General features: G+C 39.1%; 1 protein-coding gene across 1 annotated transcript in view; it reads left to right on the forward strand.

Annotated features, from left to right (window-relative positions):
• The first annotated feature begins 313 nt into the window (after positions 1 to 313).
• atp13a3 (ATPase 13A3) overlaps positions 314 to 27,685 on the forward strand; it is a 36,938-nt gene continuing 9,566 nt past the window's right edge. Inside the window, 21 exon segments of the mRNA XM_030083016.1 lie at positions 314 to 504; positions 10,861 to 10,941; positions 14,657 to 14,743; positions 14,826 to 14,999; positions 15,878 to 16,102; positions 16,460 to 16,530; positions 17,054 to 17,137; positions 17,722 to 17,791; positions 18,738 to 18,872; positions 19,504 to 19,576; positions 20,337 to 20,468; positions 20,579 to 20,761; positions 21,379 to 21,536; positions 22,434 to 22,622; positions 22,823 to 22,884; positions 22,997 to 23,147; positions 26,023 to 26,142; positions 26,330 to 26,347; positions 26,574 to 26,727; positions 27,207 to 27,327; positions 27,521 to 27,645. Of these exon segments, the coding sequence (XP_029938876.1) occupies positions 14,693 to 14,743; positions 14,826 to 14,999; positions 15,878 to 16,102; positions 16,460 to 16,530; positions 17,054 to 17,137; positions 17,722 to 17,791; positions 18,738 to 18,872; positions 19,504 to 19,576; positions 20,337 to 20,468; positions 20,579 to 20,761; positions 21,379 to 21,536; positions 22,434 to 22,622; positions 22,823 to 22,884; positions 22,997 to 23,147; positions 26,023 to 26,142; positions 26,330 to 26,347; positions 26,574 to 26,727; positions 27,207 to 27,327; positions 27,521 to 27,645 (2,296 nt within the window). The 5' untranslated portion in view covers positions 314 to 504; positions 10,861 to 10,941; positions 14,657 to 14,692.

The raw sequence follows: 27,685 nt of genomic DNA on the forward strand, positions 1-27,685 counted from the left end.
ACTGTATAGCTCCAGATGAACTAGAATTCGTCAAAATCACCCTTCAGAGAGGTGTTTTTCCAAAAGCTGTCAAGACAACAGTAATCACGTGTATTAAAAAAAAAATCTGGAGGCATCAGTAATTAATAATTACAAGCCCATATGATACCTTTATTAGGTGAGTTTATTGAAAGGCTGTTTGATTGAAAGACTGTATTCGTGTCTGTGCGTGTGCGTGTGTTGGGTGTGCGCGCGCGCGTTGCGTGGAGCCCGGTGATGTCACGGCGTGTCACTTCCTGCAGTCAGATAGCCAGTTCAGGCCAGTTCACGCGGCTGTATCGCAGCAGTAGTACTCAGTCTGTCCCGCGGAGCTGTCAACACACTGCGAACGGCGATCTGCCGCGACAACATTTTTCTCCTCAACTTAGACCGTCTCCCTCTTCAACGACGTTTTCCTTCAGATAACAGCTACTCCGTCGCCACTATGACTCGAAGGTGATCTTCGGCTTGTCCAGGTGGTTCTGGGTGAGTGTGTTACTCTGAAAATATCTTTGCGGTTTAAGCCTTCTTCTTCGCTGTCACCATCATCATCACCCATGTGTCAGTGGCTACCGACGCGCGGCTAAAAAGCTAAGCGGCAACGTTAGCTAAAGCTGCTGAGTGTGTGAGGACGCCCGCCTCTCATTGACTAAAACCACGCCGAAGGGTTGTTCTGTGAAACACAGTTGGACTTGAGGACTGGGTGCAATGTGAAGCAGAGACCGGTGACACACGGACCTTGTTTGGAAGCTCGTCACTTTGTAGCAGGCTAACAATGAAGCTTGGCTAGCGTTAGCCACTTAGCACACACGTCCAGCTATGTCTCCCCATCTGCCCCTTCAAGCCCTTCACCGAGCTGCCCCTAACCATGATTAATTGTACGAAATAGATCCCGTTGCTCTACACATTGTTGTAATTGTGCAGTTAACGTCAGTCCATTAGAGATAAACCCGGGCAGACACCCTCATGTTCACACTGTAACCTTCTCTTATTCTCATGCTTAGATGTAACAGTCGCTATGTAGCCGCAAGTTCTTCTGGAATTATGGTCTTTAGTCTTATTCATCTTTTTAAATAAAGCAATTGCTGTTGTCGTCTATAACTGTTGTTGTGGGCTATTGCTGTTTTTTTTTCTTTAAACTTTATAGATTGCTTGGCCAACACACCTCTTCTGTCAGCCGCATTTCTCCCAAACACCTGCCCCGCCAATCTGGTTTTATTCTAGTCAGCTTCTTGAAATCATTTGTAGATGTGATCGAGCTGAAAATCAACCTGTAATTTTTTATGCAGAGTTATCAGAACTACAGGATAAACAAACTCTTTCACGCTGACTTCTTTTGAACTGGTTAACATGCTTCTTAGTCACCGTGGCAGTCTCAGTTTCTGAATGGAGATGTCGGGTTGGTAATTTCCAAGTAAAGGGAGTATTTTATGGGTATGAATGAACTGCAAATTGATGTAGGTGGTGGTAGTATAAGGCGTAAGTCAATTCATATGTAGCATGCTTCACTTGTCAAACAAACAAAAATGTTTGCATGATCCCATGATCCTTTTGAGTCACACATGACTCAGCTCCATGGACTGCTTATTATATGCAGCATTTAACAGTGGAATGTGTACAGGGTTGAAGCCACAGGCAGTAAGGAATTGAATAAAATGTAATGGTTGAACTATAAGCCCCCAAAGCAAGGCAAATTGACCTATAGTGTGATCAGTCGGGTTATAGACGGACCTGCCTCCCATATGATCGAGGATTGTTGTCAGTGAAATCAGAATAATCACTTTAGTCAAATGCCGTCAATTCACAAACACATTGATACTTATTTATGTTTTGAAAGAGAGATTTCGTCTTGTACACAAATCGTTATATGACCATGTTTCAGACCGTTAAATGTTTGCTACAAGTTTTCATCTAGTTTTAGTCTGGGACTCTGAACTTTCCACAGTCTTTCTGGCAAACATTAGCAGAAAGTGCCCTTCCAATATCTCCATCAGATATTAAGTTTGTTGAATCAAACATTGCCTATTTTCAAGACTTTTTGGACAGTTAAGAATGTTTTCTCCTGAGTCACAGTGAAGTGCTCACAGTTCTTCACTGTGCATGTTGTACAAGTGGATTGAATCACTTCAGATTGCTGGCTGCTGTTGACTTTTTTGTCCCACGACAGTTTCAAGAAGCTTGTTGTTTAGCGTTATGTGGTTATCACCTAATATCTATCAATTAAAAAAAATGCCTTTGTTGATTTTATGTTGTCTTTGTCTTTTATGTTGACTGTAGCAAAAGTTTGACAGCAGACGATATAAGGATAATTTGAATAATTCTGTCTTTTCTACCCATCAATCAATAGATGTGATGGCGGCGTTGGACTGTTCCTAATCTCACGTGTCTTCCATCAGAGATACAGTGGGATAAATTGCTTTGCTTGGCTTGAATTAAATGAGTATTGAGTTGGATGGAACTATTTTACCCGCACACATGCATTGCTGTGCATCAAGTGCATTGAGTAACTGTTTCTCTGTGCAGGTCAGGGCTGTCACTTTTCATTTGAGTTTTGAACATTTGTTCAGACATGAGGTAAAAAGTTATGTTTGAACTGTAATTGCCCGTTGGAATATGCCTTTTAGTGCTTCAGAAGCTCAGACTATTGATACTTTGCCTTGTGATCCAGTAGGACGATCATGATGTCCTGTTTCAGTGTTTAGTTTGTTCAGATTTTGCCTGATGACTAAGGATCATTTTTGAAAATTTATTTGAACATAATTTTTTTTTTAAGTTACAATCCTATTGCAGAGTTTGATCAATGCCAAGTTCAGGTGTTATGTTCAAGTTTTTGTGTCAGAATTTCACTCTGATGAAACATAAGATTGTGCAACTCTGTTCACTTTTTATATGAGAAAATCATGTTGTCAATAGATTGGTTTTCTTGTTTCAAAATTATAGAGTACAAATTATGACTTGTTAGTTTTATATAATTTAAAGGAGCATATATTTAGAAAAATCAAAACTCAAAGTGAAGGGGAGCTTTCCCTTTTCACTTCAGATCGACTTGTGTTTTAGAGAACTTCAGGTCTTGTTTAACTGGACGTTGGAAAGCAGTGTAATCTCAGTTTGAGACATGAGGCGCCAATATTCTTCCAGCCTTTGAACCCGTGCCTCAAGACTTTTCACAGGTGAGCTTAAAGTCATCTGCCTGTTTTGGAAGGCCTGCCAGTGTTTATTCTGAGTGGGTATGAGAAATATCCTGACATGGAAAATGTCATTTCAGCAGGCCAACTCTGTTTGGTGTGGCGTTCTCAATGCAGTGCAATAGAGAAACTGATCTTTCTTGTCCCGATATTGCAGTTTACCTTCAACAGGACTAGAACAGAGCAGAGTGCTGCATCAATCAGCATGAGAACACTTTATTGAAAAATAGAAACAACTGTAAGATTCAACACAGCAACGCAAACCTTAGAATAGAACGGTCCTAATAATTTGAAGATTGCGCCGACAACTCTGAAACCTTTCCATAGCATGGCTCTTGGGAGACTTAGCTAAAATTAAAAAAAAATGACACAGCTGCTTAAGATCCTGAATGATGCATGTTATCACTGCACCCTTTTAAACACATGACACTGATAATTTAGTGTTAAATACATATATGTCATAACATTATCCGTCGTCATTGTGTGTCACGCCAGCTGGCTTTTATCAGCTATAGGGGTGTTTCCCGTGACACATTTCTCAGTTGAAAAATGAAAAAATTAAGTTTACTTGGCTACTCTATTGAAAAAGAAAATGCTCAGAATTGAACAGTGTGTAGTTGATTATTTGAAGCAGTGTCATTGCATGCAGTTAGTCGTTTTGAACATTTTTTTTTAAATTAAATATATAAAAATATTTAAATTTAATATTGAGTCATCTGTTGCTGAAGTGTGAGGCACTTTTGGGATATGCACTATCTTTAATGTTAGGATTTTCAGGTCCAGCATCATTCATTCAAGCTCAACAAATTCCATTAGCTTTATGAAGCTTTTACCATCAACAAAGTGGAAGTCTGTCTGGGGAGAGGAGCCTCCGAGTGTTTAAACATTGTGAAATTCAACCAATGCCAGCCATCACTGCTCAGAGCTGTCATTCTCTGCAGGTTAATCTCAGAATGTTTGAGTTGCTGTGGTTGTGCATGGCTCTAGTAGTTTGCTTATGTACCTTTTTGTGTCGGCCACAACAAAAAAGTATCATTATTTTTAATGCAATGGCATTCTTAATCCAAGATCATGTGGTAAGACTTGGAACACTTTTGGTCTGATTCAGGATTAAAGTTTTCCTCAGCTTTCCTCTCTGGTTTCATTCTCACAGTTCCTTCTCAGTCAGACTTTTTGTTGTTGAAGATCATTTTTCGATAGTTTTATGTTTGGAAATGTTGTCACACTTGGGCATTGAAACCAGCCAGATGCATCTTTGACACTGAGCATCATTTAGCTTAAAAATACAAACATGGGTTTTTGGATTTGGCATTTATTTTATTTATTTATTTATTTTTTTGTATAAGTCATGAAATAAGTACTTTAAAAAAATCTCTATAAAGCATTGTAAATACCTTATATTTTCTTTTAATGTACTTCTATATATTGCATTCATTTGGCTTAAGCATTATTGCTGCATGCATTAACCTGCTCGGTTAAGAACATTTATGCTTTATTCAACCTAATTTAAAAAATATGGAATTTAAATGTGTAAATTTGCTGTGATAGATTCTTATGATTGATCTGCATCTGCCAGATTAACACTTCAGTTAGTTTTCTACTTGGAGGTTTCCAGCATCTGTTCTGGTACATTTCCATCCATCAGTCTATTGAACTTCTATACAGCTTATTGCCTGCTTGGGAATCACAAGGTGCAGGAGCCAGTCCCAGCTTACAATGGCAAGGGCAGAATATTGCTAGTCCGTCACAGCAAACACACACTCGCATTGATACCTATGGATAAATGACCAATTAACCTCACGTGCATGTATTTGGACTTTGGGAGAAAACCCACACCCACGGGGAGAACATGCACTCTCCATACAGAAAGGCCTGGACAGTATTTGGACTCAGATCTTCTCACTGTGAGTCGAGAGTGAAAACTCTTGCTACAGCTCAATTAAATATTACAGGCAAGATTCTCCGCACACATATATATTTTGTATTTCTCACACATAGGCCGAACATTTGCAAGCTTTTTGTTCTATATCCTCATCATGATCATAGAGTTCACAATAAAATACAATTTAATTAAACATATTCACAATAATACGTAATAAGATTCTGAAAAAATGTGAATCTCAGTTTTGTTTGCTTAGAATTGACATCATGATTCTCTGGCACAATTTTTTTTTTTTTTTTTTACCAAATCTTTATTGCACTGATGAACTTTAACAAAACAAAAAAATGTTCAAATGGTCATTGAAGTAGTGTATCAAACAATGAGATTTCCTTAGAATGTGGAGCATGTGTTTGTACAATAGGTTTGTTGGAACATTGCTTTGGCAGATGCATAGGAGCAGCTATGGCATTGAAAGACAAACTAGAATTTGGCACTCAGAGAGTGCAGACCTCCGCCACAGGTCAAATCAGTCACCCACAACAATAACAACACCATATATAATAAAACAACATTGTGACCGGGTTGTGATCGGATCAGAGCGCTGCGGCGCGTGGAGTGGTGCAGCGTGCAGCACGCGGAGTGGTGCAGCGTGGCGGTGAGGCCCCCAGTCGGCGGGCCTGCCCAACTATGTGAAAGACTGTGCTATCTCTCAATGTTAAAGAATCCTTTAAAAAATTCCTGGATCCAGACAGTGATCCGGATCATCACCAAAATGTAATGGATTCTAAGTTAGCCCAAGACCCACCTTTCCACAAAGTTTCAATGCAGTCCGTCCATTACTTTTTCCATAATGTTACTAACAAACCAACCAACCAATCAACCAACAAACCGACGTGATTACATAACCTCCTTGGCGGAGGTAATTAGTTTTTTACAAAAGTGAAAAAATGTGAGCATTTGTTTGTGATGCAACTTGTGAAAGAACATGCTTTATGTATAGATATGAGATGAAGTGTATGTGTGAATTGAGATTGTGATTATTCAACCATTTATTGTGCAGCCCTAATGCATAATATTAGTAAAAAGTGATTCATAATTGAGAAAGGGGGTGACAGAGGAATGAAGTGCTTGGAAGTCCCACTGGTGGACATGTTGATTTTAGACTTGGTAAACTAAGAAAAATAATAGCCAGTTGATTGCACAGCACCCCCCACTGGCACTTGGCTCATCACTGGCGGTGGACACCGCACCCGGGACTGAAGGCAGCTTGGACTCTAATACTCATTCCAGGTACACCAAAGCATGTGATAACTGCGCCATCATCGGGATCAAATACATGAAGTTTGAAATGTAGAGACATCTTTCCATACATAAAATTGTGGGTGAGCCTATATGATGAAGGACATCATGCTGTTTTTTTATTCATCCCTACTTGTTGATATTATGATAAACACAACACAAACAGGTGGCCTGACATTCTGAGTATAGTGTTTTCAGTTTCTCTTCAGTGTATGGTGATATATTTGAATATGAAACCTTTCTGAAAAGCAAATTCAAAATGATCCTGCTTCCAGTTGTCTGTTGGAATGTAAACTGAGCCTTTGTTAGGTATGCTAAGTCTTTTTCTTCTTTTATCTTCCTTTGATAATAGTTTTAGGTTTTTTGGGGAAGTGACTTTTCTTGCTTTGTTTGTTTTTTGGATTTATTTTCTTCAAAAACGTTATTTTCCCATAAACAGATTTGATTATTACAAATACAGAATTTTGTCTGGCAACCTGGAATTACTTTCTCTGCATATTGCTTGTTGTGTGTTCCTGGCCTTAGTTTGTGGACAGTACAGTCAAGAAAGTACTCTAACGAAGAGTTTTTAGTTAAACAGCATGAAAAGACAGGTAGTCAAAGAATATTTTAGTTATTCAAGGGGCTGCAGTCATAAAAAGCAGGACTGGTGTATAATGGGGAACAAAGCTTGGCTATAGCACTTAATGAGCAAGAGTGGAAGTGATAAAGAAAGCACATTCAGTCCAGAATGGGATGGCAACAGAGCACTTTTTCCTCCAAATGCTTCCATGAATTATAGACTGATGTCATTAGGTCAAGGCTCATTGTTCACATTTTCCTTTTTGTATGTCGCTTGAAGAAATGAGGAGGACTATATATCTTTTGTAAGCAGGGCTGGAATTATTTCTGTGCATAGTTTTACTTTCTCATAGATTCATAATTTAAATTCTCATGTAAAGTGCCAGAACCCTAAATAGGTAGCTTGAATTTATCTATTTGATGAGAAAAGTTAGGATACAGTTGTTATAGAGAGGGATGTTTTAGTATGAGTTCTCAGTCAGTCTTTGTTTTGAAAGGCGAGTTTGATAGAAGACCATTTAATTATATTCACCATATTGTGAATGCTTCGTGAGAGGCTGTTATGGAACTGAAGCGCCAGCTTATAATGGCCTGAACTGCTACGCAATTGTTTATAATTGGCAACCAATGTATCTAAATAAGACTGTACATTATCATGAAAGCTTTTGATCTGAGAAATCATCTGTTTTGTGACATAATTATAAACCAAACATATTTGTTAAAGTTTTTTTTTTTTTTTGATGACGTCTATCTTTCCAGAAACACTGTAGATTGTCATGCCTAATCTTGTTTGGAAAAAGATCAACAGCTGCCTAACATCTTATTTTTTCCCAGGGCAGCTTTGCTTATTAACACAATAGCAGACTAATCAAATGTGAGACAACAATGTGGCTTTAGGCTGGGCTCGAGGAATCTATAAATATCACTGAAGTCATGCTGACTCCTAGAAGCCCCAAGCAGGGGCCTCCGTGTTCCAGTTACAATGGCGGTTACTCCTGTGATTCACACAGACATTTTCTTACACAGAGAAAATACCTTCTGTTGTTGTTGTTTAGTGAGGTTATGGAATATGGGCTTTTTCGTGTGTAAATGACATGGATGTTAAAGTCAGGCAAAGCCTTGTGGGTGGAGGACAGTCAGCAGTTGTTGTTTGACACTTCCTCCATGTGCACCAGGTTTTTGTTAAATGCTGACAGGAGGCACTCAGGCTTTTCAGTCACAGTGGATATTAAGGAGTTTGTTTGGGAATTTGGCATAAAATGGGCACAGTTGTTCGGAACAGGACATGGTTAGCTGAATTAATGAGACTCTGATACTAACAGGAAGATCTAAATCTGAACCCATATCAATTGCAAAATGCAGGTACTACCAGGTGTTTTGATTTTGGGGACATTGTTTTGTCTCAAGAAAAAAATTAAAATGGGAGTTTTCTTATTTACTGTTAATTAACAGAGGCAGTGACAAAGCACAACTGGTTGATGCTGGAGACAATGCTCCTTTTAGTTTTATTGAAAAACTTTCAAATAATAAAGATTAGTTCTGGGTGATATGGCCCAAAATTTATATCTTAATATTTTCTCTCAAAATGGTGAAACACAATATATGCTCAGTTTATTTATTTATTTTTTTCTGAAAAAGGTCTACCACATGTTTAATTCTGGGTCAAAGTCACAAACAAACTGCAACTTAAGAACTTTTATTAACCATCAGCTATAAAATAATAGAAAAAAGTATATTTTCCTTAAAAATTGTGAAAAATGTGGTATGCGTAAAAAATGTCTTTTATCAATCTTTCCCTGGTGGCCAACCACACGTCTTGGAGGTTCACCGACGGACTAAATCAGCAGATCCAATCCGCGTTGCCAAATTGTTGTGGAAATTGTATGATGTGCCACTGACAGCCTTGGGTAACAAGAATCTTCAACGAATGGTCTTTTGAAAGTTTTATTTGGAGTTCAGGAGTCATACAGATAGCCGGTCAGCCTGCATGACAAAAAACTCTGAGACACAGATACAGAAGAATAAAAGTTATACCCCTCCCAAGTCGGAGGATTCAGCGCCGGTGCTTGGCAGTGTAGAGGAAAAAACCTTGGAAGACAATGCAGTCAAGATTGAGATCCGCAACTCTGCAGAAATTGGACATCTTATCAGAAGATATCAGAAGATTTCCCAGGCCTGAATCTCAATGCAATATGAGTCTTGTGAGTTATTAAAAAACAATTTATCATGAAGCTAAAAGTTAGTACCAAAGGAGCATTCAGTCATATGATTTAATTGTTACCAGAAAGAACACAAAAACACTATAATAATTAATTTTACCATAACAGCAGACAGCTCCGGAGTGGAACTTTTGGTCCAAATATGTTAATTGCATTCTATGCGGATGGAGTTTCTCTGCTCAACATCGGATGAGTGAACTAACCAATTCCTCTGTGAAGGGCTTTTTGCCAATATGTACACTAGTTTAAGGATCTATTATTTGCACGAGGCAATTGATAGATTGCACTCATCATCCAAAAGTGTTGGACACCTCCTCCTCAACCTTTTCAATGTTTTTTTCAATCACTATGTCGTCTTGGTCTGCAAACTTGAGACATGAGTGTGGCGAGCCTTCAAGGAGAGGCAGAGTTGTGAGTGCAGCTAGAAATAGAAAAAGAATGACTCTTGAGACTAATATTTAAATGCAAAAAGCTGTATTGATTTAAGTTATATTGCATTTGTCAGTACTGAATTCTAGGAAAATGTTGATGTATCCTTAAGTTCGATATACTGCCCAGCCCTGTATGAACATGTGATTGAGCTTCATGATCTTCATCTGCTGCCTCCAAACAGGCTGGGTGACAAGAGGGTTCCCTCTGCACTGGTCTCAGCACCTGGGCACATGTGTTTTGTAGCGGGATGGAAGGAGTGAACGCTCTTGTTAGTGATTTAGGATTTTTGTCTCTGTGGAGGAACCTGGTGATCCAGAGCCTTCCCTCAACATTTAACACTTCTAACACTGTGCTCTCAGAAAGTGTCGTTTGCTACATCGCAAAAGAAATGCTACACTTTGACACGGTTGAAAGGCCAGGTTTTTGAGACATGCTGCAACCGTTTGACAGACGGAACGAATTTTATGTTTGATCAAGTCATGAAATTTCCTCTCCTTGGATCAGCAGATGCTCCTTAATCAGCCTCACAGTTCAAAAGGTTTGGATCATGTTTGCTTCAGCTTTCAGATCCGCTTATTGAGCAACCCTTTGGTACTGGGGGGCAAGGACAGAATATAAAGTTTCATTTTGAAAGTGAGCATTTAAATTTCCGTTAGTCTGCAATGAGTTTTATTTTGAAAAGCAATTCAATTTCAGTAGCGCTTATATTCCACGCTTAACTCCGTCAGTATTTTTTTCATGCATCACTAAACCCTGCCTAAGGCGTTTTTAATACAGTTCTGCTGGTCCACAAAAAAATGATGCTGCTTAAAATATTTTTGCGGTACGAAAAAGGTTGTGGACCACTGCACCAGGAGACCAAATTACCCTGCTCTATATGCCAAGTAAACACGTTCACGTGAATTTCACAACAACCAAATGGTGTTGGGATTATTGAGTTGACAGCTGACCTGTGAAATTGTTCTTCAGTGATAGCAATCTTCTGGGTGAAGCGGGATGTGGGATTCTGTTTTCTCGTAAGAAATTATCAATGTCACAGTGCAATGCAGGGTGATATTGTTGGTACAATAAGCCCAGCTCATCAGTATGATCAGTTGGGCAATCTGATCTCAATTAGGCAAAAATGATTGAAAAAACAAAACCATGCAAACACAGTTATAGTAATACAAATAACCAATATTTTTTGAAGCTACGGTGGTGATTCATATTGCTCAGTTCATTGTCAGTGGATTAATTTAATTTGTTGGTTTTGTTTTCCCTCTAGGGTTCCAGGTTGGTTTTGTAAGAGAGCAAGCTAACTGTGGGGAGGAGGACCGCCTGGGACATTGTGTCCCTGGCTCTCAAGGTGGGAGTAAAACAGCAACATGCCATTGTTTAAATTAGTCTATGCAGTTGTCGACTAAACTTACCATACTGTTTGAAAAGTGTAGGTGCAACAGCTGCATATCAATCATTAAAGTGAGTTTGAAGTTTCGTGAATGTCTGACTCGCTTTGCTAGACACTGACCACGTTAAATCTCATTTGTTCACCGACCTCAACCCTCTTTGGGACTTGAGCTACATTCACACTGCAGGCAAATGCCACCCAGTTCTGATGTTCTGCTCATAAGTGACCAATATCTAATCTGTTTTCTAACAGTGTGAATATTGCAGGCCTCGATCTTTTGTGGTACCAAATTATCTGATGTCTTTAAATTTGGCCGCAGTCTGAACAGTCAAGTCACATACATGTGACTTCCACATTATTGACGTGACACTGATATCAAAAATTTGCGCAGGAGGGGGGTGTTTAAGTTTCTGTTGTTATCTCATATTAATCATTTCAGAACAGAAAATCTCGTAAATGATCCACTGCTGTCGGCATTTCCCTAGCGTTGAACGCCTGCCAGGGGGGCTGCCATTGTAAAATACTAGGAAGGGCTTGGTCCTAAGCAAAATATCCCATAGTATGCCAGAGAAAAAGTCCACCTGGGTGGAGCTGGCAGATAAGATTTGAATGTGGAGGGAGTAGTGACACATGATTGTGGTGGTGTTGGCTCGATGGAGGCAGAAGAAGGGCGGCCCAATGGGCACAATGCCATGAAATGCTATGCCAGCACTTTTCTTTGCAATAACTGGGGTCAAGGTGCTGCACCTCAATGATACCATCATGTAGTTTTTGTATTTGTTTTATTTTTATGTCAGCTTTTTTTCCCTCTAAATTGAAGTGCTGCTACTTTAAGTCCAGATATGTTCTATTAAACTCCTTTTGCACTCAGTCCTTTGCTGACCTTTTAAAGATGGTATGTTCCAAGCAAAATGTGAATCTCTGTGTCAAGTAGTGCTCTGTTTTTACAGAGCTTAGTTTTGTCCAGTTTCCAGGTAGATTGAAGCAAGTTCGATACAAAAGCAACAAATTGATTTTGATCTTCATTTTTTTTTAGTTTTTTTTTTTTTATCTTCCTATTTATCTGACATGATCAAGGAAAATAGACTAAAACTCCCTGATTCTTCAACTCATTCAGAAGACTGTGATAACTTTTAAGACAAGCATGATGCCAAATGCCTGACTTTCTCTGAATCTTTCATTCAATCTAGAGTATACATAATTGACTGAGAGGTTTCAGTCGTATGCCTTTTAGGTAAGTGGCCTAACAGTAGGCATGTAACAGTTGATTTCACCCATGGTTTGTCTGAGACTTTATTTGGACTTAAATTGGGGTTGAAAGGTGAAAAAGAAACATATGATTAACATCAGGATGAAAATTCCTGGATTTCCTCTAAGAAATGTTCCATTTAAATACCAAGCATTCAAGCTTTACAAGCATTATATTTACCCTGAGCAGTTTTGAAGTTCTTGATATGTCACACTTTTTAAAGTATACTTCAAATCTACTACTCTTAAATGGATAGTTTGGGATTTTTGACATGAATCTGTGTGGCATCCCCGTCAGCAGACTGACCCCTGACAGCGTCCAGTGAGCAGAGATCCTGTCCAGTTTTGGTCCAGAGGAAAGTAGTCCGGCAAGTTTGCTGGGGTCACCAAAATAAAGCGTTTTTCTTCTCAAACCAATATGTGTTCGAAAGAGTGATATATTTGCATCGCAAACCGTTGTCGATGGGGGAAAAAGTTAGACCTGGTAAACGCTTGGCACTATTTTCTCTCCCTTCATATCACTCCGCGCTGCCTCCAGTTGGTAGCTGCACTGGTTTCACTTTATTTACTGCTAGTAAAGAGCTAGCTTGCTCTAGCTGTTAGCATCTCCGCGCTGCCTCCAGCTGGAGCTATGAGCTGGAGGCGGCGCGGAGTGATATGAAGGGAGAGAAAATAGTGCCAAGCGTTTACGAGGTTTGACTTTTTCGTCAACAACGGTTTGTGATGCAAATATATCACTCTTTCGAAAACATATTGGTTTGAGAAGAAAAACGCTTTATTTTGGTGACCCCAGCAAACTTGCCGTGCTACTTTCGTCTGGACCAAAACCGGACAGGATCTCCGCTCACTGGACGCTGTCAGGGGTCAGTCTGTGTGAATGCACAACACTGCTGACGGGGATGCTATACAGATTCATGTCAAAAATCCCAAACTATCCCTTTAACTATCCAGGAATAAAAATAGAAACATTTTATTTACAACCCATGTTTATTGTCTGAACTAAAATTCCTAAGCAGTTATTTAGAAAATTGTACCATGTGTGGTTTCTCTTCATGCAAAAACTACTAAGAAAAAGTAGTAGGTGCAATATAAACCTAATGATACTAACATTCAAGAGATATTTAAAAAATGAAGAGAAATGGATTAAGACTTAGACTACATGTATATGAGTCTTACTATTTCACTTCCACTTTCTCAGTAATGTTTTGCTGCTCCTTTGTTGGCAACTGACTGGTCTTTGGGGACTACTGAGAAAGATGCAGGGATCAGTTTGATATGCAGTAACACACATCTGATGAGTCAGTCTGTCGGTTGCTGGGTTGATGTTCTTATTGCTTAATCTCAGGCATCTTGAGGTTAAGCAGCTGTTGGGTAAGGTTAACTGGAGCATTTACATTATGCTCCAGTGAATATTTGACCTCTTAGTTTTCCTGTACTTTGTAACTGCAGATAAAGAGTTCACGCTGATGTTTTTAAAACTCAGCAAAACACTGCAAAGAAATTGTAGTGATGGTGTTTATTTCATAATTTTTCAATAATTTCAATTTTTTTTTTTGTTCTCACTTGGTGCTTCCACAGTTCCATTTAGTGTTATTGCTACTAGACAATCTGTTTTATCACAGCTTTTACAGAGATCTTTATTGCTTTCACATAGTTTCTGCTGTGTAACGGCAGATGTAAGTGTTTCACTGCTTTACTGGAGTGTCAGCTCAGGACATGTTGACTGTGTTCTAGTTGCTCCATATCAACTATAGAATATCTGTGAGGTGTGTGTTTAAAGCTGTGTTGATGTTGTGCTAGTTTTATGCAAGATTTAAATAGGTTTACCTACACTGCACAATAATTGCCCACATCATAGCATCAACAAAGAGTTTATTAACCGTGACAGTATTATAGATTATATGATAGAACCTGTTAAACTTGTTTTTATTTTATTGTCTCTTTTTGAGTATTTTGCTCAATTCTAGGCTTCCTAGTTGAAACAAGAAGGTTGATTTTGGCTACTTACCCTCAGTTTTTATGTTATGCTCGTATAGTGAATTCAGATCTGTTGGAAACGGTAGCCTCTGCCTGGATTGACAAAGCAATATCAAATAAGAAGTTTTAGGTGAAGTTATATGCCAATAACTATAGCTGCTATCTTTTTCATTGCACAGTCCACCAATCTGTAACCAGCTACCACTGACTCTTTGTCCAGCTATCAAGGCCAGCTATAAACATAAGCTAAGTGGCTAATTGCTTGCTTTCAAATTGTTGCCAGCCGACGCAACCGTTTACCAGTGTGTAATGGTGCAGGTTACTGGGTCAATGCACAGTGATGAAACTTTGAAGAAACCAGGTGTTTTCAGGACTTTTTTCCAGTGACTGTTGAAACAAAAGTTTCTCAACACAATTCTCTCTAACATTTGGTGTTTTGTGTTTGCAGTGACTAAGGAAGGGGCTTGGCAAACTGTTCTGCAGCATGGAGAAGGAAGACCATAAAATCCTCAACAAAGGGGAGGAGGAGGAGATGGTATGCCTTATTTCTAAAACACATCGTTTCTGAAATGAGAATTGCCGATTCAGCAAATGACTCTGCTTCTTCCATCATGAAGGAGCTGCTGGGCTACCGTCTGTGTCGCTGGCGGCTGGCTCTGGTGGGCCTCGGGGTCGTGTGTACAGGGGGCTTCCTCCTCCTGCTGCTCTATTGGATGCCAGAATGGTGCGTCAAGTCCACCTGCACTCGTACCACAGCCCGAGATGCTGAAGTGGTGTTGATGCGCTCCACGGTACGTAGCAAGTACAGGCGCTGCTATTCAGTGTTTTCAATGCCGTCGGTTAACTGGGATCAGCTGCAACGACTCTGAACTGGATAAAGTGGTGTGGCTGGATCGATGATAGGATCGACTAGGTTGAATTTCAGCTTCTTTTTTTTTTTTTTTAATTTACATCACAAGATGTTAACTAAAGTACTTTTTTTCATGTCCCTTTTATTCCATAAAAGTCCTCATTACACTTACTGTAAGTTGTTTATATATTAAAATAAGTACACTTATCACTTTTTTCCATTGTTGCCTTAGGAAAAAAAAGTCATGCATGGAAAAGCATCCACATGACCCCCCCAGGTTTTTCCTTATACATCCAGAGTGCTTCAGCAGCCCCTAGGGGGTCTCAAGTCCACACTTCTCTATCAAATCTCTATTTAACTAAGCAATAACTAAATAAGAATATTTGAAAGTTTCAAAGAAAATAATTGTTAGCTGTAAACTATTCATTATAAATGTAGATGTTGTCAAATATGTTGAATTTCTTTTGCAATCATAAATAAAAAAATCTGTTACCAAGTATGCCAATCTAGTGCTTAATCGAAATTGCAGATTAAAACAATTGTAAATTTGTAGTACCTCACTACATTGACATATTAAGACTGACTGATTCCCACATATAGTCACATAATCCAGGCGCTCAAAGAATTGGCTGTGTTGACTTAGAATGTGTTTATTACACTGATGCTGCCTTGCCTGAAGGCTTGATTTATAAGAATTTAAAATAGAGAAATAGTCTCAAGTCTTTATATCCTTTCCGTAAGAAAACTAAATCTCTTGATTAAGGTGAACTGGTGATGTTGGAGTTACCTAACATTGCCTTTGCTGTTTTTGTTGTGCAGGATGAGTTCCGGCGCTGGTTTTTGGCCAGGGTGCGAGTGATGTTGGCCCCTGGCAGCAACCCCTTCCACAGCCTGGAGACCCAGACCACCTCCCCCTCCTCTCCTACCTGCCCCTTCTCCTCCCCTACCTCCCCCCCTCTGGCCAATGGACATAACCCTCACCCCTCAGATGGCAGACCCGCTCAGGAGCTCATTAGAAGATTTGCCGAATACCAGCCCAAACAGGTTGGTACATTGTTGGCGTAAAACTGAACTTCCTGTTGTCTTATCACTTTCCTGAGACGTGGGTTCTTGCTTTGATGTTTATACTGCCTGTTTACCTTTGGTCATAGTAATTAGATGACATCCTACTCTTGCTTTAAAACCAGTTGTGCAGTTATTTTTTTTCCTCTATCAAACTGATCCATGTTGAAGTTGTCGTTAATGAGTCGTGATACACCCTTCACGAGATGACAGCTGTTTTCTTTCTTTTCAATGTTTCTGCCTAAAGTATTTGAACAACACTTCAGCAAGTCTGTTATCTGTCACATACACGTCAAGCTGCTTTGCCTCTTAAGTTTGTCCTTCTACTGTTTCCCACAGATTCGCTATTTTACCTTTCATAGCACAAAGTATTATTGGAATGATGAGATGCAGAACTTTGAAGTTTTAACGTAAGTACTTTTTACAATTTACAGATGTTTTGCCAACCTATCCTTACAGGAGGAAAGAAATGTTAAAAAATAATGCGTGCTTGCAAAAAAGCAGCAACAGTTAAAATTTGTAGCAGTTTTGAATGATGAATATGCATCGTCTTGAAATTTTTCTAGTTTCGATTATACTATTGTGTAGTCTCCCATAAGAGGTGTGAAATGAGACTGACCCCTCTCTCCCAACAACAGGGTCACGAGGGGTGCTCCCCTTTCACCAAGAAAGAATCAGTGCACTCTTTGCTCAACCATTGAAGCACAGATCTAATAATTCTGCAAAAGTGGTAGTCGCAGCAGTTTCTCTCAGTCTGTGTTGGGAGGCATTGAAAGATCCTACTATGTGTGCTATATTATCTCTGTGAACTTTTATTGACTGGGGAATAATTCCAATGCATTTCATTGATTTTTCTCTAGAAAATGTATTTCTGACTCTAATGCATACTTTAAACAGCACCTAAGTCTATCTCCCCCTTTGAACTTTTTGTAGTGGCCTGGAGGATCTGCAGGTTAGCTGCTCCACCCTCCACTCGGAGCACAGTGAAGGCCTGACCCGGAGCCAGCAGGAGTACAGGTAACATCTGTTTGAAAGAAGGCGATAGGTTTACAAGGCAGTGTAGGAGGAGAGAAGCTTTTCTTCATGTGTGAGATTATTATGTTGTTTGTAGTGTAACTACAATTTGTAGGCTATAACAGGGCGACTGGAGTTATGATGAAAAATTTCAATGGAGGTGATTTTTAACATCAGAGTCATGGAAGGGCATATGTTCAATAAGTTTAAAGTTTCCATAAGTTTACAATTTGAAGAAGACAAATAAATAATGTTTCATTCTTTTTTTACAGTATTTATTTGTACTGCTAGGCAAACACAACAAAGGACAGCCTACTGTGAAATGAATGTCTTTCTTTGAGGTCGACAGTTTGAATTTGACTTAGTATTGACTGAACAGCCTTCTGTTTAGTCTGAGCTTCAGCAGAAAAGAAAATTATCAGTACAGTTAACCTGTGCTATGTCTTAAAATGGAATCCTGCTGTATCCAGATACTGCTGGGTGTGTTGCTTTGCAGCCCTGTAATGTCACTGTGTCTTTCTGTTTGTGTGTCTTTATGATTGAATTGAGAAAGTTTGGATTGTAACTGTTTTTTCACCTCTTATCAGGAGACTGTTCTTTGGAGTGAATGAAATTGCAGTGAAAGTGCCTTCTGTTTTCAAGCTGCTTATCAAAGAGGTAAAGGTCACTCTACATTCACAAATCCAACTGACTCTGGAGAAACCAGTTTCCACTTGTGCATGTTTCACTACATTTTTGCAAGTGAAAAAAAGGAATAACCTGAATTTTTGCAAGAATTTATAAATTCAATTACATTCTACACAACAAATCACTAATATCTAAGAAAGTTATCTTATCAGATTGATTGTTAAAATAATCACTTTCATCACTAAAAATAATAAGTAAGGGACATGTATTTGTTTCAAGGCATCTGAAACATCTTATGTGAATTCAGTTATTTTGTTTCTATAATGTCATTTAAATGTCATAGCAGTAGTATAGCAGTAGCAGTAGTGTAGTATGCCAGCCTGTAGTCTGTCATACCAAACATTCACTGCTAAAGAACAACATTAGAGTGCTAAATAAATAGATCTAGTTCAATTACACTTAGATATCTAAGTTTCCATACAGGAGATTTGGAAATATAAAGTTATGTAAATATAAATCAGATGAAGCTATGTGAGTTGTTTCTGTGAAATTTCTTCAAAGGGTACATGGGAGAAATGGTGGACTTTGAGTAATGCAGGAATTCAGTTCTATGTAGTGGGAATGCCAGCAATATATAGACTTTTAATTTGTTTTGGTTCACTTTCACACTTCACTTTTGAAAGAAGCCCAAATCAGCACGAAAAAGTCACACAGTTACAGCACCTGCTCATTTGGGCCGCTCTTGCCCCGAAGAAACACTGATTCAGAAAAGAAAAAGCAAAGTATGTTAATTAACCCAGTGGCACCGCATGTGTTTCACAAAATAATTTACACGTATTTTCTCAGACTCAAAGTGGACACGCTGCATCCTGATACCATAATATAGACAGATAACTGTGGTTTTTGAAAAATTTGGGGAATCTGTGATTTACTAAACATTTGTCACACCAGTCCCTCACTTAGCCTTCTCTTGCAGGTCCTCAACCCTTTCTACATCTTCCAGCTCTTCAGTGTGATCCTGTGGAGTGCTGATGAGTATTACTACTATGCTGTGGCCATTGTTTTCATGTCGGTCATATCCATAGCTACCTCTCTGTACACCATCAAAAAGGTGAGTTTTACCAATTTCAGCTATTTTTATTGAAGCCACTTTCACTCATCAAACCTCATCCTTTCAAGACCAGTTTCAAGAGGGTAAATAGAGAATTTAAATAAGTTTACACTTTAATATTTTTATCAAAGTCCTAATTGACCTTTTGAGATAAGTGATGACAAACACAATTTTGGAACTACTCGGATAAAGCATCCAGGACAGAGGGAAAACATGCAAACTCCATGAAGCCCACTCCTCAAGCCTTACTCAGACTACAGATGTTCTCTCTGTGAAGTGCAAGTGCTAACTGCTACACCACTACAGCCTTCCGAACACATTTCTTAGAATATTATGTGCTTACCTTTAGTTTGTTTTTCATTTTGTGGTGTTAAGTATTTGTCTCAGATTGTCTTTCACAAAAAAAAAGGATACTGATTGCATACTTCAGTTTGCTGAGCTGCTCCAGTGCTGTGATGGACCCACTTGTTCCCAGTCACATATAATTCAGGTTTTCCAGGCTAACATGAAAACGTCATCTGCTCACGATCATATGTCTGGTGTCATAGGTCAGGAACTCGAAAAAATGAGAAAAAAAGTACAAATCAAAAGCTTTCAATAATTCGCTGTTGTCTTCCCTGTCTTTCTCCAGCAATATGTCATGCTTCACGACATGGTGGCAGCTCACAGTATTGTTCGTGTGTCTGTATGCCGAGCCAATAATGGTTTGTATTTTTCTCCCCCCCCCCCCGCCTTCATATGCTTTCACAGACTGCCTCTGTAGTAGCATACAGCATGCACTGTAGTGTTCACTATGCCGTTTCTCTGAAGAGCGCTGTCCAAACCAAACGGCAGGCTTTTTTTTTTTTTCCTCTGTCCTGAGCCAGACTAAATTTCACTGCCACCCTGCTTTGGCTGTCCTCCAGGCGGCTGCTACAGCAGGACACTGCAGCGTTTGGGACAGAGAGTGTATACCAGACAGTTTGTGTAACATATGTAAACATTTGAAAGTATTGCTTCATCATGGCTTTTTCTAATGGCGCTGCAGATCCTCCTCTGCATACTTCTTCAGATACTGTGGAGACATTGTCAGCAGCATCAAGTGTCTTATCAGATGGAGAATAGAATTAATTTGCAGAAATTTTAGTAGGGATTTTAAAAATAATGAGGGTGAATCAAAAATTATTTAAAGCCCACTTTAATTTTGGTTTATCAATGTATTTTTTGCTCTGGTTAATGTATGTGATGCCTCAGCTTTTTTCCTGCTGCCTGAAGAGGCATGAGTAATGAGAGATGTGCTAAACAAGCCTGAAGCTCTGAAACACAAGATAACTCCTGTCTTAGCCCCCCTCCCCTTCCACCGCCTGCTGTAGAGTCAAGCATGCTTCAGTTATTTTTCACATTTATCTGTAATAATCTGTTTTATTCGTGATAATGTCTTCTAATGCAGTCTCTCCATGCTCGATTGTTCTGTCATCCTCGCAGATATCGAAGAGGTTTTGTCTACTGATCTGGTGCCCGGTGATTTGATAGTCATCCCCAGCAATGGGACCATCATGCCATGTGACGCTGTGCTGGTCAGTGGCACATGCATTGTCAATGAAAGCATGCTCACAGGTTAGAGATTAAATCTCTGAGCTCACATATCATTCATTATGCCAAACAATTGTTTTTTTTTTTTTCTATAAACTGAATCTGCTTCTGATATAATATCTGCCTTTCATCAGGGGAGAGTGTTCCTGTGACAAAAACCAACCTTCCAAACCCAGGACCAGGGGAGAGGGGGGACGAGGCGAGTGGTGCCTACAACACAGAGGAGCATAAGAGACACACTCTCTTCTGCGGCACCAATGTCATCCAAACACGTTTCTACACAGGCGAGCTAGTCAAGGCTGTGGTTGTCCGCACAGGTCAGTCTGGAGGCACAGATTCAACAACAGATGCTGACATGACTTTTTCTTTTTTTTTTTTTTTTTAATGTATTGTATCTTTTAGTACCCGCTATGAATTTTACCACAATAAATGCTGCTGTACCGTGAAGACATATAAACACATATCACTTAAAAATGACAATGCCTTTTTTTTTTATTACTTGCTGCCTCCACTCAGTTTTGTTGTACCAACTAATTGCCTCTATTAAAAAGTCTCTCTAAAGGCTAAAAATTTGCTCTTGTAATAATCACTTTTTTTAGACTGCCTGCTATAGATTCCTCCCATTTAGTTAAACGAAAACCTCTCAAATGTTTTGGAAAAAGAGTACATTAACAACATTAAGAACAAAATGGTTACTTGAGATACACACTATTTCACGAGGCTCCTTTTGTAACATCAGAAAGATCTATTGTATGATAAAATAAATGTGTTGCAGTCTTTGCAGAAAAGCTTCTGACATGCATGTGTTATGTTAAAGGGTAGTTTGGCAAACTTGACGAAGAAAAGAAAGAGATTCCATGCTGTCTTCCAATGGCCAGTGGATGAAAGGATCATGCCAAATCTTTATTAATCTGAATTTATGGTCTTCTTTCAGGTTTCAGCACAGCCAAAGGCCAGCTGGTCCGCTCCATCCTTTACCCCAAACCCACTGACTTCAAGCTGTACCGTGATGCCTACCTCTTCTTGCTGTGCTTAGTGGCTGTTGCTGGCATCGGCTTCGTATACTCCATCATCCTCAGCGTCATGCACAGGGTAACTTGAGAAGTGTTATGCTTTAGAGGGACTTTAGAAAATGGATGCTGAAGGGGCAGTAAATGACCATGTCTTTTTGGCCTGACTTCCAGTGTTTTTACAGGCGAGACAAATCTCATGTGAGGTAAACATTATTCTAAACTTAGTATTTGTGGAAGGTGTTCTCCTTTAAATGCAAATTCGCTGTTGCACTAGCATTTAATATCTGTACACAACTTGGAAACTGAGTAGTTTAATGGCCTAATTTCCTGACCTTTGATCAGCTCAGTGGCTCAGGCTTAAAATTGTAGACATTTGTGCTTGTCATTTCTGTTATGGCACAACAGGAAAGTACCCGGAACTCCAAGAACAATTTTTGGAGGAAAATTTGAGTAGCTGCATTTTTCAACTCCAGTTTTGTTTTGCGGAGAGCTTTTGTTGAAATGCCCAGAGTTGTTTTTAAAGTGCTGTGGCTTAAGGGAAAACTGTTTTCTTCCCTTGTACCACCCACATGCAACAATTTTCCAAGAGCGGACTCCTCTCAAATCTTGGACGTATGTCAGTTGTCAAATTTTAACTATGTTTCATTACTTGTGAGATTTTTTAATTATTAGCAACCAGAGAACTGATCAGAGTGGATCAAAGTTTTTTCTATTTACATAAAGAAACAAACCTTCTCTCAGTAGTAAAGTCTTGTTGCATTTTGCTGAAGCCTGAAAGTGTTTACTCATCTCATGTTGTGGTATTTGATTCTCAAGTGTGCGGCATATCAGTGGGTTTGACCTGCTCCTCCAGCAAATCCCAGACAGTACCCCCTAAGTCACTGCTGGCTCTGCAAATACCGATTCATAGCTTGAGAGCCAAAGTGTTTATCAATCATTCAGATGTCTGATCAGTTGTTTTTTTCCTACCTGCCAGGTGCCAGCTAAGACCATTATTATTGAATCCCTCGACATCATCACCATCACTGTGCCACCAGCGTTGCCAGCCGCCATGACAGCTGGCATTGTGTATGCCCAGCGCCGCCTGAAAAATATTGGAATTTTCTGCATCAGCCCCCAAAGGATCAATATCTGTGGACAAATCAATCTGGTCTGCTTTGACAAAGTGAGTTTTTTGCTTTGTTTTTTTGTAATGCAGATTGTTGGGTTATACAAAACAATATCCTGTCTCAAATATTTCGAATTAACAATTAAATTAAGTGATATTGGGGAGTAATAAAGATAGTAGTTATTGCTAAAAAAAAAAAAAAAAAAAAAAAAAAAAAAAAATAAGAATTTGATTATATTTCCAAATATTTCAACAAGACTGGAACTCTGACCGAAGATGGACTCGACCTGTGGGGAATCCAGAGAGTCGAGAATGGAAGGTAAATTGGTTCCTAATATGATTTTCAAAGAACTGTAGGTTGTGTGAAATGTAAATATTTTGGAAACGTTTTCATTCTCATCAGTGGATGCATGTATGCCCTGCCTTTTCAGTTTCCACCTGTCAGAGGAAAATGCCTACAAGGAGAATCTTGTCAAGACCCAGTTTGTGGCTTGCATGGCCACCTGCCACTCTCTGACCAAAATAGAAGGCCAGCTGTCTGGAGACCCGCTAGATCTCAAAATGTTTGAGGCTACAGGCTGGGTGAGTCACTCCACGCTTATCCATAAGTTTAATTCTGGTGACGGTAGGAGAGTGAGAAAAATTGGGTTGGGTTGTCAGACTTAAGGGTTTTGAGAATCAAAATCTGTGATGAATTTGCTTTATTCTCTGACATAAAATGGAGAAGGAAGTTCTCATAATGAAGGTATCCCTTCCTGACATTGTCTAAAGTTTGATAATATGTAGAACCTTATTTTCATAGCACCTATTAAGAAAAAAAGAAAAAGATAGGAGAGTGACGAGGAAAAAAGTTAAAGATAAAGTGAATTACAGCAAGAAGTGATTCTGACTTTGAAGTGAATATTTTCCTTAAAATGACTGATGTCAAGTGTAAAAACAAATTCCAGTCTGTCTTTTCACGGTGTCTAATGAAGCAGCACATGTTGATAATAACATGATTTTCCCTAACCTGAATGACAGAATGACCAGCAGGAGCAGCAGAATAGCAGCAGAATCAACAGGAAGAATTAAAACAAAATCCTTGTAAAAAGTTGGTGCTGCAAGGTGGTCAGACATGGTGATGAGCCTCTTGGTTATTTCCGAGAAAAAGACCGAAAAACCCACAGATTTTTCTGTTAACTGTAAAAAGTAACGCAGATGCTCAGCAGCACATGGACAGATTTTCCTTTAAGAAAAAAAAAAAAAAAGATGCAATGATGAAAAAAAGATAAATAAACCTACTGAACTCAGATACATTCAGAGTTTAATTTCAAGTGTTCAAAATGTAATTTTGTGCATAAAGTTTAATTTTTATCTCCATAGATAAATTATGTGAAATAACGTGCACGCCAACATGCCAACCCTCTTCTGAAGTCATGATACATAAATTATATAATTAAATTTACCTCTGTCAGAAACCTGGACCATACTGATATCTTTTATTTACAGTATGCCTTTTCCCAAACCGATCTCAAGTAGCAGCCTTTTGATATTATCATACCAGAATTTATTTTTGTTTTATCAGTTTATGCTGCTCTCTTGATTAAAGTGATAAAGGCTCGTGTAACTGAAAGCTCTTGAGTTCAGGTGCTTACCCTCTTAATGAGTCACCAAAGGTTTCATCTGTAAACGTTGATGCTTTCTTTTGTTTTTAGCAACTTCCACTGTGGTCCTTTGTCAGATGAGTTCACATGGGGTTCAGAGGTGAATGGCTCTGACCATTTGAAGCAGGTTGTTGAATTTGTTGCCTTAAAGAAGGATGTTGTAAATAGGGAGAGATTATGGCATAAACTTCCTCCACTGTTACAAGAAGGTTTTTCCACTGTTGTGAATGACTTCTTTTACCCCAAGCCATCTGTGCTTGAAGACAACTTTGTTTAAATTTTGGAAGGAGTGTGAGTGGTCGTGGAGATGGAAATAGACACTCTGCGGTCCATGGGATGTGCTGGTTTCTATCTTGACTTTAATTGATTTGAAGGTCACCGGGACATGACGTTTGCTGAAGATACAGTTTATCCTGGTATCTCAAAGTGGAAAGGATTTACAATGTTAAATTAATTTTCTCTTCCTCACCCAACATGTTGCTACTCTTACTGGAGCAAGGTGTTCTTTTCCTCAAAGCACAGATTGTGTCCAAAGTTGGACACAATCTTTAAGTACTTCCCTCAGATGTTTGTTCTGAGTATGTTATCTTGTTCCGTGTCAACGATAACGCCCAATTTATGTTCCAGTGAGTGGTTGCGGTTCAGCAAAAGTTGCACCTGCCGGACACATTCTGAAATTGTCATACATGACAAGTTGTAAAAACTATAAATCCAATGCAAAGTAAATGTAAGAAAAAAAAAAACATGCACCTGAATGAATCTACCGATGATGTTAACAAGCTTTTGAACAGATTTAAACAAGGAGGCCCTCATTGTAAGCGCTCGTGTGGCTGCTGAGGACTGAGTTTGAGCACCTCCGACTTAGTGTTTAATTCCCAGCTCTGACTACTTGGAGAATGCTCCATCATCCGGTGGTGGTTCGAAAGCTGGGTTTCCTAGTGCCAGAGCCAGAAAATATGGGAACTGAAGACCAAAACTGTGTGGAAAGCTCCCAGTCAAGCAGATGCCTTGTCTAATCTGAAAGGGTATGTGAGCAGCTGAGCAACAAATTTGGGGAAAAAAAAATCGCTGCTTGCTTTGAACTCCATCCACGACCCTGACCAGCCTAATTTTTCAGCAGTTTTGATGTTGAAGTTTGCAGACAAAAAGCGGATTGTCCAATGTACAGCTTGTGCTGCTGGGCCCCAGTAGGAGAGTTCTCAGAAAACTGTGTTAAAGTGTCTTAATCACAACCCACTGAGCAGCAGGGAAATGCATCTTACAGAAAGATTACAGATTAACGTGTTTTCCATGTTTTGTGCAATGACCATTCATTAATGCAGCTCTTGCAGTTATTTACGTGCATTTTGCAATATCAAACAATCTTGAATGTGTGAACATGCTAATCCTAGTACTAATCTTGGTGTGTGTCTTTATCAAGCATGCTTCCGTTTCTGTATTTCTCCTCAGCTAATTATGTTTTCGTGAGTCATACAAGTAATCAGGCTCATTCTTGCTTTGTTACATGCAGCATAGAACAAGTCTGCATGTAGAGAAACTGTTTCCCTTTCATAGATTAATTTAGGGCCTTGAGAAGAATTCCAGCATTGTAAATGTGATGATGTTCATTTGGTTTTTATATCCATGTGATTTCGCCCATGTTTTCCAGAACAGACTGAGCATATCTTATTGAAATCATAAATCTAGAAGAAAAAAAAATCACCTGCAGCTGAACAAAACAGTTAATTTATCACTTCTGTGGTTTAAAGATTTGAAGTTGTTTTAAGTTATTCAAGGCATGTTAACCTTATTTTTTTATATATTCATCTGCTAAGATCCTGGAGGAAGCCACAGAGGAGGAAACGTCTCTCCATAATCGTATCATGCCCACCGTCGTTCGACCCCCAAAGCAGCTGCTGCCTCCAGAGCCCACAGTATCACCGGAGCAGGACATGGTCAGTGCAACGGCCCAGTTGTTCAGCTGGATACAATTTACAGTAGAATGATATGATTCAGTATAGAAATCAGAATTTAATGTATTCATATAATATAAATATATCATGTCATTGGTGCTTGTATTATTATCCTTGTTTCATTTGTACGTACCGATTTATTCATTTTGTTGCCTTTTTCGTTTTGCAGGAACTTTGTGAACTCCCGGTAAGTGGGCTGCTTGCGTGCCCAAGTAAAGTCAGTTTTTGTGCATTAGATTCCATCATTGTGTTTGTTGGCCTTCAGTTATTTATTGTGATAGCCTCACAGAATATTGTATCAAAGTAAAGTTAACTGATAGTCATAAATGGGATGTTTTGTGTTTAATTTTCTTTCCTGAATAATCACAAAGGCTACTTTTTTTTTTTTTGTATCTCTCTGTATGTGGGTGCAGTCGGTGTACGAGATAGGTATTGTGCGCCAGTTTCCCTTTTCCTCAGCGCTTCAGAGGATGAGTGTTGTATCTCGCCTTCTGGGGGAGAAACGAATGGATGCTTATATGAAAGGGGCTCCGGAGGTGGTGGCTAGTCTGTGCAAGAAAGTGACAGGTGAGATGTCCGATTGGTTCATTTGCAACAGTGATGAACACAAATGAAATTCTCATTTGTTCTGCCTTGGCGAAGTTGTTATTCAAGACATTGAAGTGTAAAGTGTTTTCATAAAATTTTGAATAATGTTGCTGGGAGAATCCTAAAAAACAAAGTTGAGTTTATGTATTTGTTATTTAGTAGATTGTTAATGTTTTACAATCTTCCATGGTCTCAAAAGTGGCATTTTAAAGTTTCGACAAAATCAAAATTACTTCAGTGTAAAGTATAATAATCGTGATTCAGCATTTCAAGTTTTGGCCTAAATTTCTCTAAAGTTAAATCAAATTTTAGATATTTCCACAGTTGTACCTTGTTTGTTACATGTTTTTGTGATACGTCTAGTCCATGCGTTCTGGATTATTACAGAAAACTAACATTAAAAAAGCAAATTAGTAGCGTTTTCTTTATTTTGTGGTTTCTCTTCTTCAATTTCACAGTCCCAGAGAACTTTGCAGAGATTTTAGAGAGCTACACTAAGCAGGGATTCAGAGTCATTGCTCTGGCTCATCGTCGGCTTGAGTCCAAACTTACGTGGCACAAAGTCCAGAATGTCAACAGGTAAAGTAACTAATGTCTTTCTTCCTCTTGTCTTAACTTAATATGGAAACCTAAAGCTTCTGGAGGTTAAAACTTTTTGGCATGGTAATTTCACACTGCTGAAAATAAGGCGCGCTAATTTGAAGAAACTCCTGTATATTCTCCCAATTTTATGAGCATGTTTAACATTTGTGTCCATCTTTCTCTCAATTAGAGATCACATTGAGACCAATATGGAGTTCCTGGGTCTAATCATCATGCAGAACAAGCTGAAGCCAGAAACACCCAGTGTGCTGCAGGACCTTCATCGAGCCAACATCCGCACCGTCATGGTCACTGGTGAGATTCACAGCACCATGAGTGTTTGCATCATTACAGC

This window comes from Salarias fasciatus, chromosome 23 (genome assembly GCF_902148845.1).
Source record: "Salarias fasciatus chromosome 23, fSalaFa1.1, whole genome shotgun sequence".
NCBI classification, from domain to species: domain Eukaryota; kingdom Metazoa; phylum Chordata; class Actinopteri; order Blenniiformes; family Blenniidae; genus Salarias; species Salarias fasciatus.